A 24,020-nucleotide genomic window follows, 5' to 3' on the forward strand; every position below is an offset into this window, starting at 1 on the left:
AAGCTACTGGCAAGCTTTCTCACATAGCCACATTGGCTGAATCTGAGACTCGAACCCATGCAGGCAGAGGTGAGATGGCAGTGATCCGTAATGGAGAGCACTTTAGACCACTCGGCCACTCGGGGCCCCTTGTCCTAAATGAATATGATGCCAATATGGTTACCACAGTGGTTAATTTGAAAATCTTGTAGCACAGTATTGTTAAAGATGGTTTCAATATTGAGAAAATTAGACTGAAAAAATGGTCTTATTTTGAATTTTAGCAAATTCTTCTTGGCCGCTAGAGTGTCAATCCCATTGAGGGATTTCTGTTATATTTCTCCTTTCTGTTTTGTTTTGCAGTTGTTCCAATATGTATTGATATTGACAAGGTCTATTTTATGATGCACAGTTGTCATTTAAGCTTATTTCTAAATAAATCATGCAAAACAAATCAATCCATTTCATGATAATTGCACCTTTTTTTAACAAGTCCTACCTTTTTTCTTCATTAAATCCCTACTAGACTGATAATTCTCCCCACTAACAATCTGCATAGACCCAGATCGTCCAGCATTTTATGCAGTACACAAGTACATGTGGTATATAAGCTGTTGCATATGATATCCTCACTTGATGCATTTGTGTCATTTCATTGTGATGGTACATACATTATATCATGTCATTTCAGTGTGATGGTACATACATTACATCATGTCATTTCAGTGTGATGGTACATATATTATATCGTGTCATTTCATTGTGATGGTACATACATTATATCGTGTCATTTTCAGTGTGACAGTACATACATTATGTGTCATTTCAGTGTGACAGTACATACATCATATCATATCATATTTCAGTGTGATGGTACACACATTATATCATATCATTTCAGTGTGATGGTACATACATTATTTCATTTCTTTGTGACAGTACATACATTATATCATGTCATTTCAGTGTGATGGTACATACATTATATTGTGTCATTTCAGTGTGACAGTACATACATCATATCATTTCAGTGTGATGGTACACACATTATATCATATCATTTCAGTGTGATGGTACATACATTATATCATGTCATTTCAATGTGATGGTACATACATTATATTGTGTCATTTCAGTGTGATGGTACATACATTATATTGTGTCATTTCAGTGTGACAGTACATACATTATATCATGTCATTTCAGTGTGATGGTACACACATTATATCATATCATTTCAGTGTGATGGTACATACATTATATCATGTCATTTCAGTGTGATGGTACACACATTATATCATGTCATTTCAGTGTGATGGTACATACATTATATTGTGTCATTTCAGTGTGACAGTACATACATTATATCATATCATTTCAGTGTGATGGTACATACATTATATTGTGTCATTTCAGTGTGATGGTACATACATTATATTGTGTCATTTCAGTGTGATGGTACACACATTATATCATATCATTTCAGTGTGATGCTACATACATTATATCATAATTTCAGTGTGATGGTACATACATTATATCATGTCATTTCAGTGTGATGGTACATACATTATATTGTGTCATTTCAGTGTGATGGTACATTGTTAGCAACTGGTTCTTATGATGGTTATGCGAGAATATGGAGCACAGATGGTAAGTAAAGTTGTTGGAAAAATTATCATGATGGAAATAGAATTAACTATTGTAAATGATTGTATGTATTAGCTGTTTTGAATGTTGATGCATTTTTAGAGCTTTTTTAATCCGAAAATGTGTCAGAATTGGCATGTCTTTTATAAATTACATGTTTCTGAATGTCAAGAGACTATACAGGGAAATCAATTACTGTATATACAACAGAAACCTGCTGTAGTGAATGGCTGCATATACAGTAAAACCTGCTATAGTGTATGATTGTAAATACAGTAAAATATGTTGTAGTGAATGGCTGCATATACTGTCAAACCTGCTATAGTGAATGGCTGTATATACTGTCAAACCTGCTATAGTGAATGGCTGTATATACAGTAAAACCTGCTGTAGTGAATGGCTGTATATATAGTAAATCCTGCTGTAGTGAATGTCTGCATATACAGTAAAAGCTGTTGTAGTGAATGGCTGTACATACTGTCCAACCTGCTGTAGTGAATGGCTGTATATACTGTCATGCCAGCTGTAGTGAATGGCTGTATAGTCAAACCTGTAGCGAATGGCTGTATACACAGTATAACCTTTTGTAGTGAATGGCTGTATATACTGTCAAACCTGCTGTAAGTGAATGGCTGTATATATTGTACAAGCTGTTGTAGTGAATGGCTGTATATACTGTCAAACCTGCTGTAGTGAATGGCTTGAATGGCTGTATATACTGTCAAACCTGCTGCAGGAACCAACTGGACACGAAGACCTCCTTTTCATATAAGCTGATGGTTTACACAGACTTTACCAATGAATCACAAAAAAATTACTCTGAAAATCCACCCCCACCCCAAACTAAACTATGCATCATATAGCCAGTATTTTGCTGATGTGCTTCAGACCCCTAATACATGCATACATCATTACAATTGTATTACATATACTGTTAATTTCTTGCAATTCATGGGTATCACAATTTGTGGTTTGGTTAAAGATTATATTTTTGAGGGTACTTAACCCTTTACCTGGCATACACGCTTTTGGGCACCCATGTTGCATATAATTGGAATGCATTTTGATGCCACAGACATATGCATTCAGATGCATTTGATACCTGTGTACTATCTGTACAAAAAAAGGTTTCTATGCCTACAGTAAACATTAGCATTATGAACTGGTTTTATAAAGCCATCTTTGGGCAATACCCCTTATTATAAACTCGAGGCATTGATGAAAATGACCATGACATTACATCATGTGATTAATATTTAACATAAAGTCATAATCTGCTTTTAAAAATAATAACTGGGTTGTTGTCTACATTATCAAAAAATGGAGGCTGTGGTTTTGTTCATCATTTTCTAGAGTTTCAGTGGTTTGAATTGTGAATGAAAACCTCATTAAATCAGAAAAAGCTTCACTATCAATGTAGGCAACACTGATTTTAAAATTTTATCAGATTTGGATGACTTGGTGATACAGACTTGCACAATGACCTTAAAGAGTCTGAGGTTGAGAATGTTTACACAGTTTAAATGATATTTAAGTAATGTATTTCATTCAGGCTGATTCACATGGAATTATTTAAGTAACATGTTCCATTCAGGCCTATTCACATGGAATTATTTAAGTAACATGTTCCATTCAGACCTATTCACATGGAATTATTTAAGTAACATATTCCATTCAGGCCTATTCACTTGGAATTAAGTAACATATTTCATTCAGGCTGATTCACATGGAATTATTTAAGTAACACTTTTCATTCAGGTTTATTCACATGGAATTTTTTAAATAACATGTTCCATGCAGGTCTATTCACATGGAATCACTTAAGTAACATTTTCTAGTCTGCCATATTCACATGGAATTATTTAAGTAACATGTTCCTTTCAGGCTATTCACATGGAATCACTTAAGTAACATTTTCCATGCAAGCCTATTCACATGGAATCACTTAAGTAACATTCTCTAGTCTGCCATATTCACATGGAATTATTTAAATAACATGTTCCATGCAGGTCTATTCACATGGAATCACTTAAGTAACATTTTCTAGTCTGCCATATTCACATGGAATTATTTAAGTAACATGTTCCATTCAGGCCTATTCACATGGAATTATTTAAGTAACATGTTCCATTCAGGCCTATTCACATGGAATTATTTAAGTAACATATTCCATTAGGGCCAATTCACAAGGAATTTTTTAAGTAACATGTTCCAGTCAGGCCTATTCACATGGAATTATTTAAGTGACATGTTCCATTCAGGCCTATTCACAAGGAATTATTTAAGTAACATGTTCCATTCATGCCTATTCACAAGGAATTATTTAAGTAACATGTTCCATTCAGGCTTATTCACATGGAATTATTTAAGTAACATGTTCCATTCAGGCTTATTCAGATGGAATTTAAGTAAAATGTTCCATTTGGGTCTATTCACATGGGATTATTTAAATAACATGTTCCATTAAGGCCAATTCACATGGAATTATTTAAGTAACATGTTTCATTAAGGCCAATTCACAAGGAATTATTTAAGTAACATGTTCCATTCAGGCATATTCATATGGAATTTCTTAAGTAACATGTTCCATTCAGGCCTATTCACATGGAATTATTTAAGTAACATGTTCCATTAAGGCCAATTCACAAGGAATTTTTTAAGTAACATGTTCCATTCAGGCATATTCACATGGAATTATCTAAGTGACATGTTCCATTAAGGCCAATTCACAAGGAATTATTTAAGTAACATGTTCCATTAAGGCCAGTTCACATGGAATTATTTAAGTAACATGTTCCATTCAGGCATATTCATATGGAATTTCTTAAGTAACATGTTCCATTCAGGCTTATTCACATGGAATTATTTAAGTAACATGTTCCATTCAGGCTTATTCAGATGGAATTTAAGTAAAATGTTCCATTTGGGTCTATTCACATGGGATTATTTAAATAACATGTTCCATTAAGGCCAATTCACATGGAATTATTTAAGTAACATGTTTCATTAAGGCCAATTCACAAGGAATTATTTAAGTAACATGTTCCATTAAGGCCAGTTCACATGGAATTATTTAAGTAACATGTTCCATTCAGGCATATTCATATGGAATTTCTTAAGTAACATGTTCCATTCAGGCCTATTCACATGGAATTATTTAAGTAACATGTTCCATTAAGGCCAATTCACAAGGAATTTTTTAAGTAACATGTTCCATTCAGGCATATTCACATGGAATTATCTAAGTGACATGTTCCATTAAGGCCAATTCACAAGGAATTATTTAAGTAACATGTTCCATTAAGGCCAGTTCACATGGAATTATTTAAGTAACATGTTCCATTCAGGCATATTCATATGGAATTTCTTAAGTAACATGTTCCATTCAGGCCTATTCACATGGAATTATTTAAGTAACATGTTCCATTAAGGCCAATTCACAAGGAATTTCTTAAGTAACATGTTCCATTCAGGCCTATTCACATGGAATTATTTAAGTTACATGTTCCATTCAGGCATATTCACATGGAATTATTTAAGTGACATGTTCCGTTAAGGCCAATTCACAAGGAATTATTTAAGTAAAATGTTCCATTCAGGCCTATTCATATGGAATCAAGTAACATGTTCTAGTCAGGCCTATTCACATGGAATCAATTAAGTAACATGTTCTAATCAGGCCTATTCATATGGAATTATTTAGGAAACCTGTTCTGCTTATAGTTCAATGCACCTCATGCTTCTGGCATAATTATAGCAATAGTCTAAACAGCAACATATGCTATGAGGTAAAGGATTTAGTTTTGGAGTTATTCAAGGGTAAATGCACTTTCAAAAAAAGGACAAAAACTGGCATCTTATTTTCTTGAACATTAATGCTTCGTGATCATTGAGACTTCCAAATGTCATTTTATTACATAAAGTTATATGAATGCTAATTATTACAAGTGACTATAATATGAGAAGTAAAGAAGAACACAGATTGTGAGCTCAAACTGAAATCCAGTGTTATATAAAGTCCATGCCATGAATAATTTTGTATTACTGTAGTAACAGATAGAGCCATTATATTAGCTGAGAGCTTCCCATTGTTCTTTAGTTTTCTGTCATGATGCATATTGATGAGCACTGTTGATATTCTTGGTATTAAAAGTAACATGTAAGTGATGTTTTACCTTGACATACAGTGGTAGTGATGGGGGCTTGGCATGTCAGTTTGGTTCATATTACATTGTACCTTTGAATTCTTCATCTAGATAACCCCAGAAAAAACCCATACAAATTTGTACTGTGATATAATAATGAATTCATTATACTCTGTTGAGATACTCGCTGAAATTTCACAGCAAACTGCAGGATGGGTTCTGCAAAAGGATGCCAGACCAATCAAAATGTTACCTGGCCTGAATAATCACTTCTTGTGTGATTATAAATTGGCAACCTAGTGATGGCTGACCAATGAAATTACATGTTTCATAATAGGCTGGAGAAATTGTTTAAACTGGTGTTCTGCAGACTTAATTGTTCAATGGGCATGCTTATGGAACGTTTTTCTACTGAATTCAAAACAACTTGTCTCGGATTGTCAGGCAGGCCATTATTTTCAAGAAGGATATATTATGTATCTGATGCACAGTATACTTAATTAGAAGTAATTTTTATAACGAAAAAATGAGTCTCTGCTCACAGTCACTTTGATTTTGTACTGTGTACCTCATATAAAATGTTTCTAAATTACATGGTATTATATCATGATAGATCTACATTAACCATTTGGCATTCAGATTATATTTCTTGTGTAAGGTCCGCAACAGTTTGAATCAACTCTTTCAGATTTCCTATTGTTAGCTCTACTGGTCATAGAAAAGAGGAGCTTATGAGATGATCTATTGTCCATCATTCATCGACAGTTGGTCAAGCATCTGTTGGTGCAAGTTTGTTACTGAATCTCCTAAACCACGAAACTTCACAAACACATTTATCCCAAGTTTTAATTGGCCCTATACAAAATGGTCCAAAACAGCTGCAATGGTGGCCAGCTTGCTATTGCTACTCCAGCAAGACGTTTGATCATAGTGACATGTGGTTTTTATCAAAAGACTTTTTATGGTGTCCAGTTGGTCCTAAATGAAAAAGGTGCTGCACTGATCTGCAGTATGGCAGCAATTACAACAGTATTGTATATCTCACTACTGTTATTCCTCAAGAATATCTGACTACATAAACATGCTTTTGACCAAGAGACTTCTTGTATCATAGCCCTAAATTTAAATAGTGGTAATCCTGAATCCAATATGACTGGCACAATGGCTATGGTTGAATATCATGTACTGATCCTCTTGAATGGATGGTCCTATTGACATGGGGTTCTCACAGAAAGGGGCTTTTATGATCCTAAATAAAAATGGTGCCAATCTTGCATCTAATATGGCTGCCACAGTGGCCAGTTTGTCAATTTTGTTATGCTCAGAAATGTCAGAGATGGCTGAAACACTCGGCAGTTAAAATGAAGAAGCCAGTAGAGCTTCAGTTCTTTCAAGGGACTTGTGTTGGAAAACCTCGATGTCAGGGGGGAAAATATCCTGTAGGAAGTTAATAAACTCGCATCCAGAAAGTAAACTTGATCGTCAAAGGAAGAGGAAACAAGCAATACAGTAATACATACCTTATGCACATGAACCATGAGTTTTTGAGAATAATTCACTTTGAAAATGAAAGTTTACAAGAATACATTTTATCGGAAGTGTGTGTCTGGATGTTTTAAAATTACTACTGTGGCAGATTTATTTATATATACAATATATATGACTGTTAATTCTTGCCTTTAACAAATTTGATGTTTTTGAGGACGATTTTTTTTCTTTAGGTTAAACACAACAGGTAATGACAGAAGAGAAAGAAAAAAAGATAAAACTTTGGTCCCATGTAGGCCTGTTGTGGACCCCTGCATGTTGTAAGAGGTCACTAAATTAATAGAGGCAGGAACCACAGTAGGTCAGTGGTTGAAATGCTGGAATCACAACTGAAATCGGATCAGCCCCCAGTTGGCTATAATTGAGTGAGGCATGATAATCCCATTGCCTCTGTATTAAATAACCTACCAGTGTTGCTGCACCATTAAAACTAATCCAGACAACCATTTTTAATAATTTGTCCTGGCAAATTTACTCAAATCAACATGACAGAACATAACAGCTGTTGGTTTTACCTAACTCTTTTTAAATTTAAACCATAGATTTCAAGAATAAAATAGCACTAGATCTGGGGAAAAAATACTGCTGCCTTGTTACAGATGATATTAACCCACAGATTCTTATCATGAGTACCCATCTTGTGGCACACACTCAGTAGTGTCGGGGAGTTACAGACAGGTCAGAAATCCCCGTAGTCTCTTTACTATTAGGATTAATACATGATCCACAGATTTCAGACCTTGGAGCAGTACTTTTGCAATAGTTGGTTTATATAGGTAATTTGCATATCTGTTAAAAAAATAGTGTGTTGGAACTTGAATATATCATTCTAATGGATATACTGACTGGTGTGTACATTTTTTCTAACAAGTTTTTCTTTGTTTAGTGAATATTCCATTAATGTGATTGTACATTATTAGTTGGACACTAAATAGTTATGAAAAGAATGGACCCACTGTTGTTTATTGATCTGATTCCCTTGTTCATGGAGAATCAAGATGTTATGAATCCCAATTTCTCTTTCAGGTCGATTGGTTAACACATTAGGCCAACATAAAGGTCCCATATTTGCTTTAAAGTGGAATAAAAGAGGAAATTACATATTAAGTGCTGGTGTAGACAAGGTATGTGTAATGTTTACTTTTATTTCTAAATTTTGGTTATAATCTCTTTCTTGTAGATAAAATGTAATTATTGCACGGTATGTTTCAAATGAGATCTATACCTGGTTTGAAATAAGGCCATTATTAAGAATAGCCTTAGTAGAAAAGAAACAGCTAGGATGTGTGTTGAATGTTTTTGCCAGGCTAGTAGTGACAATGAGTCTGGAGTGTTGTGTTAGAAAACTAGATATGAAGGAATAAAATCATGACGTTGGACTAATTGGAAGCCAGTCTAAAGTTAAACAGAGACAAACAAGTCTGGAGGTCAGTATGTTGCTGTATTTATAAAAAAAATCATCACTGTGAATAATAACTTAAAATATTTACCATATTTGCTTCATTCAGTATTATTACAATTTATAAGTGGCTTTTTTCAATCAATATTATTTAGGTGGACAAATTTGAAAGGATTTGACTTCGTAGTGCCTAACTCACTGGCAAAGTGAAACATGACAGTTGTATACTTTTAAAAACAAACAAACACCAAAGAAAAGACTATGCATATAATTGCTGTTTCATCTAGCTGGGACAGCCTGTCTGAGAAACATAAGCTAAGTGGTAACAATGTTCATTTCCCAAGTTGCTTTTCTTTGATGTGAGTGTAGCTCCTAGATGTGCCATTTGCATGACCTGGCAACTGATTTGAAATGTGGTATATAGAAATATTGGGTTCTTTTGTTAGACAGAGGACCCAGAATCCCAGAATGAAATGTGCTTGGGGTCTCTCCATTTGTAATTTTCCTGGCCATGAGGCCAAGAGAGTTAATGTTATGACTGCATGTATCATCTGTATGGCATTTGTCAGCAAGTTTATTTTATGACCGCATGTATCATCTGTATGACATCTGTCAGCGAGTTTATGTTATGACCACGTGTATCATCTGTATGGCATCTGTGAGTTATTGTTTTGACCGCATGTATCATCTGTTTGGCATCTGTCCACGAGTTTATGTTATGACTGACCGCGTGTATCATCTCTATGGCATCTGTCAGCAAGTTGATGTTATGACCACGTGTATCATCTGTATGGCATCTGTCAGCGAGTTTATGTTATGACCACATGTATCATCTGTATGGCATCTGTCAGCAAGTTTATTTTATGACCGCATGTATCATCTGTATGGCATCTGTCAGCAAGTTTATGTTATGACCACATGTATCATCTGTATGGCATCTGTGAGTTATTGTTTTGACCGCATGTATCATCTGTTTGGCATCTGTCCACGAGTTTATGTTATGACTGACCGCGTGTATCATCTCTATGGCATCTGTCAGCAAGTTGATGTTACGACCGCGTGTATCATCTCTGTGGCATCTGTCTGTGAGTTTTTGTTACGACCATATGTATCATCTTTATGCAACTGTCAGTGAGTTTATGTTATGACTATGTCCGTGGGTATCATCAGTATGGCATATGTCAGCGAGTTTATGTTATGCCTATGACCGCGTGTATCATCTGTATGGCATCTGTCAGCAAGTTAATGTTATGAACGCATGTATCATCTGTATGGTGTCTGTCAGCAAGTTAATGTTATGACCGCATGTATCATCTGTATGGCATCTGTCAGCGAGTTTATGTTATGAACGCATGTATCATCTGTATGGAAACTGTCAGCGAGTTTATGTTATGAACGCATGTATCATCTGTATGGCATCTGTCAGCGAGTTTATGTTATGAACGCATGTATCATCTGTATGGCATCTGTCAGCGAGTTTGTTATGACTATGACCATGTGTATCATCTGTATGGCAAGTGTCAGTGAGTTTAGTTTATGTTATGACAGCACGTATCATCTGTATGGCATCTGTCAGCGAGTTTATGTTACGACCACGTGCATCATCTGTATGGCAACTGTCAGCGAGAGTATGTTATGACTCAGATCGTGTGTATCATCTGTATGGCATTTGTCAGCGAGTTTATGTTATTGCCGCATGTATTATCTGTATGGCATCTATCAGCAAGTTTATGTTATGACAGCACGTATCATCTGTATGGCAACTGTCAGCGAGAGTATGTTATGACTCTGATCGTGTGTATCATCTGTATGGCATTTGTCAGCGAGTTTATGTTATTGCCGCATGTATTATCTGTATGGCATCTGTCAGCAAGTTTATGTTATGAACACGTGTATCATCTGTATGGCACCTGTCAGTGAGTTTTTGTTATGACTGCATGTCTGACTATGACCAAGTGTATCATCTGTATGGCATCTGTCAGCGAGTTTGTTATGACCGCATGTATCATCTGTATGGCATCTGTCAGCGAGTTTATGTTACGACCACGCGTATCATCTGTTTGGAAACTGTCATTGAGAGTATGTTGTGACTATGACCATGTGTATCATCTGTATGGCATCTGTTAGCAAGTTTATGTTATGAACACGTGTATCATCTGTATGGGATCTGTCATTGAGTTTTTGTTATGACCACATGTATGACTATGACCACATGTATCATCTGTATGGCATCTGTCAGCAAGTTTATGTTATGAACACGTGTATCATCTGTATGGGATCTGTCAGTGAGTTTTTGTTATGACCACATGTATGGCTATGACCACATGTATCATCTGTATGGCATCTGTCAGCAAGTTATGTCCGCATGTATCATCTGTACGGCATCTGTCAGCGAGTTTATGTTATGACCGCATGTATCATCTGTATGGCATCTGTCAGCGAGTTTATGTTATCAACTCGTGTATCATCTGTATAGCATCTGTCAGCGGGTTTATGTTACAACCATGTGTATCATCTGTATGGCAACTGTCTGCAAGTTTACGTTACGACCGCATGTATCATCTGTATGGCAACTGTCAGCAAGTTTATGTTACGACTGTGTGTATCATCTAAATGGCGTCTGTCAGCAGGTTTATGTTATGACTATGACCATGTGTATCATCTTTATGGCGTCTGTCAGCAAGTTTATGTTATGACTGACCGTTTGTATCATCTGTTTGGCGTCTGTCAGCAAGTTTGTTATGACTATGACCATGTGTATCATCTGTATGGCGTCTGTCAGCAAGTTTATGTTATGACCAGAGGTATTCATCTGTATGGAAGCTGTTAGCGAGTTTATGTTAAGATCGCATGTATCATCTGTATGGCATCTGTCAGTGAGTTTATGTTATGACTATTACCATGTGTATCATCTGTATGGCAACTGTCAGCAAGTTTGTTATGACTATGACCACGTGTATCATCTGTATGGCAACTGTCAGCAAGTTTATGTTATGACCAGAGGTATTCATCTGTATGGAAGCTGTTAGCGAGTTTATGTTAAGATCGCATGTATCATCTGTATGGCATCTGTCAGTGAGTTTATGTTATGACTATTACCATGTGTATCATCTGTATGGCAACTGTCAGCAAGTTTGTTATGACTATGACCACGTGTATCATCTGTATGGCAACTGTCAGCGAGTTTATGTTATGACTATGACCACGTGTATCATCTGTATGGCAACTGTCCACGAGTTTATGTTATGACTATGACCACATGTATCATCTGTATGGCAACTGTCAGCGAGTTTATGTTATGACTATGACCACGTGTATCATCTGTATGGCAACTGTCAGCGAGTTTATGTTATGACTATGACCACGTGTATCATCTGTATGGCATCTGTCAGCGAGTTTATGTTATGACTATGACCATGTGTATCATCTGTATGGCAACTGTCCACGAGTTTATGTTATGACTATGACCACGTGTATCATCTGTATGGCAACTGTCAGCGAGTTTATGTTATGACTATGACCTCGTGTATCATCTGTATGGCAACTGTCAGCGAGTTTATGTTATGACTATGACCACGTGTATCATCTGTATGGCAACTGTCCACGAGTTTATGTTATGACTATGACCACGGGTATCATCTGTATGGCAACTGTCAGCGAGTTTATGTTATGACTATGACCTCATGTATCATCTGTATGGCAACTGTCAGCGAGTTTATGTTATGACTATGACCACGTGTATCATCTGTATGGCAACTGTCAGCGAGTTTATGTTATGACTATGACCACGTGTATCATCTGTATGGCATCTGTCAGCGAGTTTATGTTATGACTATGACCACGTGTATCATCTGTATGGCAACTGTCCACAAGTTTATGTTATGACTATGACCACGTGTATCATCTGTATGGCAACTGTCAGCGAGTTTATGTTATGACTATGACCACGTGTATCATCTGTATGGCAACTGTCAGCAGTTTCAATTTTCAGCTTCTTCTCAAAAACCTTCTGACTGATTTCAAGTTTGGCATAGAGCAGAGTTACATTTGGGAAGCACAGTTGTTAAAATTCTGTTGGAATTGAAAATTTTGCTCAACATTTTATGATCTGTGCAGGAATAATTGCACAAAGAAGGATTAGGTGCAAATTTTCATGAATGATGCATGCTTTATTTTCAATAAATGTAGACGTCATTGATTTTGATCAGAATATGGCATGTTGTCATCATCCAGTGTCCAATGTTCATCTGCCATTAGAACATGCTTGTTATCACTACTCCTACTCCTAAACAACTCGGAGGATTGCTATGAAACTTCATTGCTTAATTTGCCCTTAGTGAGAATAGTGCTGCTCAGGCATCCATTGTGACCACTACAATAGCCAGTTTGAAAATCTAATCAGTATTCCTTCCGAATGGATGGACATCAGCATACATCTCGATGAGCACTACGTATTTTTGTAGTGTTTCTCTGTAGCCCTTGTTTTACGATTCACTAACTTGGGTTAAATTTGGTTTTGGTTTTGAACCATGAAATGGATGAGGATATGCATCATTGGTTGTAACTCATGCAACAAAAGAGGTTTATCATGACCTCTGTTTCTTCTCTAACACAAGTTTTTGTGTTTAGCTCCCTTGCCATGCTGTACTCATAATATCTTAAATATAACTATGAAACTTAGTGAGGGGATTCATCTTCATAAGTACTACAACCTTACAGAGGGAAAAAAAAACTTGTTGCTGTGGCCTATATTTCAGATGTCAGTGTCTTTGAAAGTCTGGAGTTAAAGTTCATTTCTTGGGTGCTGTTTGTTTTCAATTTGTGATACCTGAGAATTGGATGCATGTCTGGTGGTACTTCAACTTTGCAACCAAAGGTCATTTTGCTATGTTGAGCTCATAGAGTCTTCCATGCTTATACATCTAAACCTGTTAGGAAGGACCTTGCTGACCAATGCAGTAAGAAGTAGGAATAACAATATTAATGACCATATGTTCTATATTGTGATAGGATTGCCTAAACGTTAACTGAATATTACTGTACAGGTCAGTGGACATAGGAATTAGAGGAGTTTTCTGCATGCTGCATGCTTTACAAGTGGGGCATCAGCTGTAGTGGCTAACAAGGCTAATTATTGTTGCTGTGCTTTACTTGTAGTATACTACTGGCTGTCATTCCAAGGTTAATGGAAGGCTGTGACTTTCAGTAAAATCTGGCTGCAAGTGGCTGCAGGTGTGGACACTGATAATAATTTCTGTAGAAGATTTTAAGAACAATGGTTTTTTAAATATAAAAAACCCCACACAGACATAACTTAAATCTCTGCTATGCATTGTTTGTATGTGTATGTGTGTATATATTAATGTTTAATGTATGTAAGCACACTACTGGCTATATAGTGCCAATTAAAAGTTAAAATTTTAAAAGATTACATGCTAAAATATAAGGATTTTTAAACAGAAATTGAAGCAGAAACTTTGTTGGACAAGGGCCACCATTTAATTGTCAAGAACACGAGTCTGAATCTATTTTCTGCAAGAAATATTTAATTGAGCAAGGGGATTTTTGTAGATGGATTTTGATCAGACTTGGTAAATAGGCCTGTGTGATCTAGATCTGGGCTGTGTACAATTATGAGTGAAATTCACACATACTTATCATCTGACCATGTGTCTCTTTAAATGAAATTGCCAACACTGTAGCAACAATATTTCTAATCAGATTTTGAACAAACTTGTTAAATTGAATTATTTATAAAGATGTTGGAGGAGTTGGATTGTGAGTTAGATCTGTGCATTATAAATTATGTAATTTTTTATCTGATTGACTCGGTTTATTAACACTCTTGTCTGAATTCAATTTAATTTTGCTCCACCTCGATAAAATAGTTTATATTACAACTTTTATAGACTGTTTCTATAATAAATGAGATATATTAATAATGCCTTGCATTTGATTGACTTCAGCTTCTTAATTCACAAGGTGTAAGGACTATAACTTTCTTGTATCTTCAAGATCTTGAATGACTTGATTATAAACAAAAAACTTTGATTACTATAAATCTTTGGACACTGTAAGTCTTGGGACACCCTTAATTATTTTCAAAAGTAGTTTTTTTATGACCTATAAATGTTGGGACATGAAATTGTAGACATTTTTTTCATGTGGCATAAGTCTTAGGACACCTTCAACATTTTTTTCTACTAAATGATTGATGTATTTTATTGATCATAATTACACCAAAAATTACAAAAGGGCCATGAAAGTGTGAAAGCAGGGCCACAAAGAGTTTTATTTCAGCTGACCAAATAAAGATTTATTTAACAAACCTTTGAATGCATATTCCTTCTCATAAATTCATCATACATATTTTATCATGTCCAAATTTTCTTTGGTTGCTGGACCTACCTTGTTCTTAAGATAACCTAAAAGACTGACACTTACATCGTCTTTATTCCCAGAGTAGTTTTAGATCTGTTAGTGATGTTTTTCATGCATTCAACTCATTTACATGAAACAGATGCTTTTCACATCAAGATTGGATTGTTGTATTCATATACTTGTTGTGGCAAACATGCAGATAGAATACTTCTGCTTACTGTAATATTGATATTTTCTTTAACCTTGTTACAAGTTGCTCTAACTTGTTGAAAATAACGACTGTCATACTGGAGTCCTTTTAGTTTTGGCAGGTCAGCTAACAGTAATAGTTGTCCTTTTTTCCAACAATTTTAAATCTGTACTACAGCAGGTCCATGTAACCTAAAAAAGTTCAGGAACTATTAAAAATATTCTGAGGTATTTTGTTTATACCCTTAGCTTATCAATTTTGACTTTGGTATCTGGACCATAACTTTAACTTGGTTTGTTGAATTTTCTGTCTAATTATACATGCGGTTTTGTATTGATATGACTTGCTTGATTTCTACATTGCAAGATACCATTAACAGGAATTATTCCTATGACCAATTTTCTGTCTCCTGGCTTTGGTTTGTATTACTGTATCAACTGGATGTCAACCTGATTTATCGTACAACTTTATGTTAATGAGATCTTGCATGGATTTAATTTCAAGCATATCATGGTATCAGTTATTGGGCTTGGACCCTGATTGCCTGTCCTCTTAATTCTGATTTCTGCAGCTAATTTTACTAGTGATTGTTGGATTTTACTCAAGTATAAGATAAACTTTTATGTTGATGAGACTTTGAATATGATTTTCAGTCTTCCATGTTATCATTGGGAGGCATTATGGATCCTGAACTTTGGTTTCCCAACGAATTGTCTTTTTAAAGCCCTGCCTCTCAAATTATAGTTAGTGGGGCACTTTGCAATGTACCCACCTGTAATAGCTCAGGTTACTAGTTTTGAAAACCAGTATACCAATTTCAGAGTTCTTTAGCCAAGAATTGAGGAGATGTAATTTATGTGAATGGTATTTAGAAGAAATTGTAACCTTATTTATTGTCTTAAAGAAAAACAAACATATTTGTTTAAGCACAAGCAAATGGAACTGGGTAATCCTAAGACAAAAGTAGAGCTCTGGGGGAATAAAGACCCAGAAGGATTCAAGTCTTTGAAGAACAAATTGTATACCAACAATATTAATAACTATTTGTACAGAAATTACTGGAATTTATTTACCACCAATGCTAATAACAATTTGTACAAAAAGACTGATGTTTATATACCAGTAATATTAATAACAATTTGTACAAAAATGACTGTAATATATATACCACCAATGTTAATAACAATTTCTACCTTAATGACTGAAATTTATATACCACCAATACTACCGGTAATATTAATTTGTACAGTAATGACTGAAATTTACATACCACCAATACTACCGGTAATATTAATTTGTACAGTAATGACTGAAATTTACATACCACCAATACTACCGGTAATATTAATTTCTACCTTAATGACTGAAATTTACATACCACCAATACTACCGGTAATATTAATTTGTACAGTAATGACTGAAATTTATATACCACCAATGCTAATAACAATTTCTACAGTAATGACTGAAATTTACATACCACCAATACTACCGGTAATATTGATTTGTACAAAAATGACTGTAATTTTTATACCACCAATGCTAATAACAATTTCTGCAGTAATGACTGAAATTTACATACCACCAATACTACCGGTAATATTGATTTGTACAAAAATGACTGTAATTTATATACCACCAATGCTAAAAACAATTTCTACCGTAATGACTGAAATTGATATACCACTAATACTAATACTGATTTGTACAAAAATGACTAATTTATATACCACCAATACTAATCAAAATTTTTACAAAAATAACCAAAGTTTACTCTTTTTCCAGACAACAATTATTTGGGATGCAAGCTCAGGGAATTGTACTCAACAGTTTGCTTTTCATTCTGGTAAGTGACTGAAAAAATAAACTTGACCTGTTTTGATTGAGCCTATTCATTTGCATAGTTGGCCTTGTAATCAGACTGACAATGCAAATGGCACACTTAACCTACCTTGAGCTCTGCGTACAAAAGCTAGTGCTTGGGTCAGAGCTTTGAAAGGAGGAAAAAAACAAGGTGATTTGTATGGCTTGTGACAAGATGTTGGATATTTCCATCATGGAAGAAAGTGCTTTCATTTCTCATGTGGAAAGGGAGAAAAACGAGCAATTCAAATTCATCTGCTGTCATGTTGCATTTATTTTATGGATCTGTGATGAAAAGTGAGGCTTCTGGAATTTATCCACTGTCTTGAGTGAAAGGTGAACAGTGTCCCTGCCACTGCTTTTATCAGCCACTGCTCTGACTTCTGGCATTTTTTTGATAATTATGTAACAAAAGATGTTTTAAAAGCAGAAATATTACGGACTTTGAGAACTGTGACTGAACACCATTCATACCATTCATTGGTTGAAACATACCAGCTGCTCTAAGCAGTGAGATAGCGATGTAGCTTGAGAGAAATAACACCTTGAAAAACATAAAATTCTTGAAATCCTTGAAATGTCTTCAAGGCTGCATGAACTCTGAATTATTTCATACTGCTAAGGTGTTGTCCATTAGTTGATTTATTCATGTCTTTCTTCTACTACCTACACCCCAACTTGGGCTCCACAGGTTGTAGTTACATCTTGTGAAACCTTATATTTTACACTTTAATCGTATATGAACTCCATGAAGAAACTGTATGAAGATGTACCACCTGAGAAAATAATGAAGGACTGATTTATATAACAGATTTTGATCATTTGTTTCAAGGATTTTACATTTGATACTTTTATCTTTTTCATTTACATACATTTTACAGAATTTTGAAATCGTTTATGTTTTACATTTTTTCTTGCACTTCATTGGAAGGGTTTTGGGGTTTTGTGCAGTTCATTTTTATTTTCATTATTTAGACTTTACCTTTGGTCAGCATTTTATAGCCCCTGTTGTGGGGGGTGGGGGGTGCCCTACAATGCTACTATGTACGTACATGCTTAAAGCTTATACAATCTCGTGATATAATAATTACATCTGTGTAGTGTCAACAGTATGAAAATAATATAAGAAGCACCACATCCTTTATATCTTGGGATGAATGCATTATAACATTGCATATTTGATGTTCTTCATAGCCCCTGCGCTGGACGTAGATTGGCAGACCAACACAAGTTTTGCGTCCTGCTCAACAGATCAATGTATAAATGTGTGTAAGCTGGGCATGGAGAGGCCTATAAAGACATTCCAAGGGCATACAGTAAGTTAAACTATCAGTCAGTGTATTACCACAACTGATGCTTATCTTGCCAGGTAAGGACAACACGGGGGGTTCTATGATACATCAGTATATTGATAATCCTGATAGTTTTCAGAATGATTGATACTGTATCATGATACACACCTTAGCTATTGATACTTGATATGAAGGTACAGATGGTTTTTTAAAATACTCTTAAAATTCTTTTCTCTTGAGATTTGAATTGGAAAAGTGAAATACGAAGAAAGATATATTCCAATGGGTTCTTTCACTTTTAAGGCTTACAGTCCAAGTAGAATATGTATTGAAAGTTGTAGCACATTGACAAATGTCACTGCTCTGCCTTTGAAAACAAGTTTGAACTTACTATTGTTGCCTCACCTGTTTAACTGAAAATATTGTAATCTGTGCATATTATAGAAAAAAACAAGAACTTGTCCACACTTGAACTCTTTTAGAAATAATTTCATTGAAGTAGTAGTAGCCAAAAGTTATGATAATATGCTGAAATTGCAGTGTTGACAAAGTTCATAATTCCATATAATTGTCATCAGCAATTTATGAATTTCATAGATTTATGATCTCAGAATCAATTCACTGTCTTTGACCTGAAAGTTGTATAAATTCTAGATCAGAATTGTGCATACATGACAACTATTATGCTTTTGGTTTAATCATTGTGCTTTTTTTCCACCAATTATGTTTTATGCTCACCTGTGTGTGGATTATGGTTTTGGGGTACATTAAAAAAAATATAAAGCAATAAAAAGTTGTTTTTGTCATTTTTTTTATCATCATTAATTCCACTCGTATAAATTTGAAAATATTCTTTCAGAGGTGACTGCTGCATAAGAATATTGTCAGAGTACTTTCTTTATTTACTATTTACAGCAACTGTATATGACCCATTTCCAAGAAAACAGATGGGTTTCTTCAAATATAAACTTTGCCTCTCAGATACATTATATTGATAAGCTAGTTAGTTAGCAAACCAGTCTATATTTTGTATTGAAAATGGTGCTATACATTAGGCAAAACTCTTTATGGTGTGAGTTGTGGATGTTATATGATGGAAAATATTCGAGCAGAAGGATCTTTTCAAACTTAAGAATATGCTTGATCAGAGAAAAGGACAAGTCAACACAGCTTTTCAAATTTTGAAAGAGGAATATAGCATTGTAATACAGCACTCTGAGCGAAAGTTACACATGTAGATTAGTTTAAAGTGAGTGCTGAATATAAATAATTTTCTGCATATTTTGTGTTTGTACTCTGGTTCAAATCCATTTAGATTTTGTGACAAAAATTTTGAACAGCTGCTGAACCAGGTTAGCAGGAAAAATAAATGTTTCTTTTTCATGCGTGCTGTAATTCTGGCATGTAATATATAGATTACATTTTGTATGTCCAAATTACGTTTGTTAGCCACTTATAATAGCAATAATTACATTTATACCTATTTAGGGATGACGTATGTGTCGTTGAGCAAGCAAAACTCATACAAGAGTTACTTCCCTTTCCAACAGGCTGTTGCTTTTCTACTGGGAATGAAAATAATGTTAAAAATGTTTTGTAGTACTAAAATTGGGAGATGAAGGTTTTTCTTTATCTTCCTCACAATGTGAAAATTATTACAAGTTAAATTTTAGTTGTCCAAGATTGGTGTTGCAAAGTGAGTCACATGCCTTTGAAGGATCATACTCCACCAATGATTAAACATGGAGAAAGCATGGTTGCTTTGAGCAAAAATTAGCATTTTCAAATGTTGTACTGAAATATCTTTGTATTAACATCTGTTTCTTCATCCTAAATTCAAAATTGAATCAAATTCTTATTTATTGCCATTTATATTTCAGAATGAAGTTAATGCCATTAAATGGGATCCACAGGGTATTCTGTTAGCGTCTTGTTCAGATGATATGACATTAAAGGTAAGATTATAGTCGCCTGAATCAAAATTCAAATAAAGATCCTGTATCTTAATATGGACATTTAGTTTCCATAATAGTTCAATAGACTATTTAGTTTTTTTTCATTGATGTAGAATGGTGGTTCTCAACCCCAGTGTCACAAGGACGTTTAGTTTTGTTTCATTGATGTAGAATAGTGGTTCTCAACCACAGGTCACAAGGATGTTCTGGAGGGTTGCCATTAGTTATTTGAAGGTGGTAAGACTGATAAGAATGTGGAAATGGGATCATGAGGCTGTTTTCACAAGTTTGTTATTGTTACTCCTAAACTTTGTGGAGGATTGACATATCTCATGATATAGTTGGTCCTGAATGAAAATCGTGCCACTTGGACATCAATTATATCTGCCACAGTGGGTAATCTTGAAACTTCTATCATTACCTTCCAGAATTTCACTGAAAGACTTCTTTTGATGCCCAGCAATCTGACATTTAGTATGGCCACCATGACAACCATTTTGAAAAGTTTGTTATTGCTATTAAACCAGAATGCGAAGTTGTATGAACATGGTGTTTTCACCAGAGGACTTCTTATGATGTCTAGTTGGTCCTGAATGAAGAAGGTGCTGTTCAGATATATCACAGCGGTCATGTTTAATATCTTGTCATTGTTAACTCTCCTGAATGGGTGGTCATTTCAACATTAGGTTTTCAACAGAAAGACTCCATCTGATGGCTGGCTGATCCTAAATGAAACGGGATGCTGGACATACAATGTAGCCCTCAATGTGGCCATCTTTAAAAGATTTGTATTACTACTCCTTCTGAATAGATGGTTATATCGACATTGGGTGTCATGAGAAGATTTATTATGATGTCTAGTTGCTTGGTCATAAATTAAACCTTTACTAATCAGATATCCAATATGGCTACCACTGCATCTACAGGCAACTCCACTTAACTGCACATCGGTTAACTGCACACTCCGGATAACTGCACGTAGTCACGCTGGTCCCGTTTTTTCCCAATGCTTTTCAATGGGAACAAACTTCAGATAACTGCACTTCGCTTAAATGCACACTCCGGATAATAGCACGATAAATGTTCTGCCCGTGGCACAGTATTCATTACAATTTTACTCCAGTTAACTGCACAATGTATAGTCAGGATCAGTTATTGCCAGTCCACTGCTGTAGCACTTCAGATAAGCTGACAATTAAGCCAGTAAATGCGACTTTGTAAATGATTGACATGTAAAGGACACCATAGGGGGTAGATACATGTATATTCCTGCACACCAGGGAGCAATAGCGTGGGAACAATCATATGTTGCAATAGATGACGGTCTTCAGACAGAAGGTGAAATCGACGACTCAGTAGAAAATGGCGAAAGAAGTGATGACGACGACACAGTAGATGACCAGGTTTCATCTAAAGTCACTATTCAGTCACTCCAGAATTTACGCAGATTCATGGAACAGAGAGAATGTGAGCTGTTTGAACCGTTTTACAAAATAGAGTCGGCAGTTCACCAACTTATTAGTAAAACTTTTGTGCAGACATCACTTGCCAATTTCTTTCGGAAATCGTCAATTTCATTGTGTTTGATTTAACAATATTACGTTAGTGTTGTTCATTGTAGACTCTTGTTTCATTTAAGTAAACGTTGAAAGAGTGGATTCTAATCATCTTTATACGTTATTCTTCACCTATATTCATGTCGTGCTGATTTAAAGCTGTACTGTACCGTACTTTGGTTAACTGCACACTCCGTTTAACTGCACAGTTTCGTGACGGGCCCGAGGCTGTGCATTTAACCGGAGTCGACTGTATCTAGAAAATCTTATTTTTGCTGCTCCAGAATGGAAAGTGATATCGACATAGGATTTTTACCAGAAGACATTTTATGATGTCTAGTTGGTCCTAAATGAAAACAGTGCTGCTTGGACATTAAATTCGGCCAGCACAATAGCCATATTATAAATCATGTTTATGCTGCCACTGCTAAATGGGTGGTCACCAGAAGACTTCTCATAATGTGTAGTTGATCAAAGTGAAACTGGTTTTTTTCAGATATCCAATATGGCTGTCAAAGCGACCATCTTGATAATCATGTTTTTCTTGCTTCACCTGAATCAGCATGGGTTTATCACTAAATAACTTTTTATATTGTCTAGATACTTGGTTCTGAATGAAAACTGTGCCAGTCTGACATCCAGTATGGCCTCCATGGCATCCATCTTGGAAATCTTGACCATTACTCCTCCTGAATGAAAAAATCTTATAAATATGGGGTTTTCACCAAAGGACTTGTGATGTCTAATTGGTCCCATATAAAAATTGTCCTGGTCTGACATCTAGTTTGGCCACCACAGTGGCCAGCTTGAAAATCTTATAGCTTCTCCTAGATGTATGGTCATAATGAGTTTTAATTTAAAGACTTGTAATGTTTTAGCTGTACTGATGATAGATGAGAAGAGCTTATGGGATAGCCTGTTTTCAATTGTCCATCGTTCATCTGTCTGTTAGCACATTTTTTTTTAACGTTTCTCTTAAATTACTTCAAGGACTGCTGAAACTTGACACATTCATCCCATGGACTAATTGATTCTAAATGAAAAGTGCTACATGGACATTCAGTATGGCCACCACAGCAGCCAGATTGAAAATCTTTTTATCGCTACTCCCTGTCAGTGCAAAGTCATATTGATATGGGGTTGATATGTGTACAAGACTTATTAATGTGTAGTTCTAAAAGAAAATGGTGCTGATTTGATAGACAATATCGGAAGGGTTCTTGTGCATACTAGTTGGTCCTAAATGAAAAATGGTGTCTCTTGGGCATCTAATAAGGCCATTACAGCAGCCATCTTGAAAATTGGTATTGCTACCTCTCCTGAATGGGATGGTCATTTCAAGATAGTGCTTTCACTAAAAGACTTGTGTTAAGTTTGTCCTGATGGAAATGTTACCAATCTGACATTCCAGATGGCCATCACAGCAGCCATCTTGAACATCTTGTTATTGCTACTCTTTCTGAACAGAAAGCCAAACCAAGTGAGGTTTTCATCCGGTTTCTAATGGATTTACGTTGGTCATAAATGAAAATGTTGATCTATCATGCAATATGTCCACCATAAAATCTGATTACTACTCCTCAAAAATAGAAAATTAAATCAACATTTGGTTTTTATGGGGGCCCCCTAGTGGCTGAGTGGTCTAAAGCGCTCACCATTCCGGATCACTGCCATCTCACCTCTGTCTGTGTGGGTTTGAGTCCAAGGCTCGGCTAGCGTGGTTATGTGGGAAAGCCTGCCAGTAGCTTCTCGTGGGTCGGTGGTTCTTCCCTGGGTTTTCCAGGGTTCTTCCTCCACCAGTTATACTGGCCGCCATGTATAGCCTATCTTGTGCTGAAAAATGGCATTAAACCCTAGAAAACAACAACAACCAAAAACCTTATGACTATTTGCTCTTAAATGGTGTTGATCTAGCATCCAGTATGGAAGTCGTCTTGAAACGTAATCATTACTTCATCTAAATAGAAAGGCGTCAACAAGGGGTTTTCATCAGAAGACTTTATATAGTGTTTGGTTAGGAATGAAAATAATACCAATCTGAATAGCTACTTCTGAACTGATG

At 35.5% G+C, this 24,020-nt stretch overlaps 1 protein-coding gene across 3 annotated transcripts in view; it reads left to right on the plus strand.

Moving 5' to 3' along the window:
- Positions 1-24,020, plus strand: part of LOC149798687 (F-box-like/WD repeat-containing protein TBL1XR1) — a 98,096-nt gene that overhangs the window by 61,491 nt on the left and 12,585 nt on the right. For all 3 annotated transcript variants that reach the window (XM_089957526.1, XM_089957525.1, XM_089957527.1), the window contains 5 exons: positions 1,569-1,632; positions 8,349-8,446; positions 17,078-17,138; positions 18,350-18,471; positions 20,328-20,402. In XM_089957526.1, coding sequence (XP_089813652.1) covers positions 1,569-1,632; positions 8,349-8,446; positions 17,078-17,138; positions 18,350-18,471; positions 20,328-20,402 — 420 coding nt within the window. The remainder of the gene's footprint in view (positions 1-1,568; positions 1,633-8,348; positions 8,447-17,077; positions 17,139-18,349; positions 18,472-20,327; positions 20,403-24,020) is intronic.

The sequence above is a fragment of the Sinohyriopsis cumingii genome, chromosome 5 (genome assembly GCF_028554795.1).
Source record: "Sinohyriopsis cumingii isolate HCF-2022 chromosome 5, ASM2855479v2, whole genome shotgun sequence".
Lineage (NCBI taxonomy): Eukaryota > Metazoa > Mollusca > Bivalvia > Unionida > Unionidae > Sinohyriopsis > Sinohyriopsis cumingii.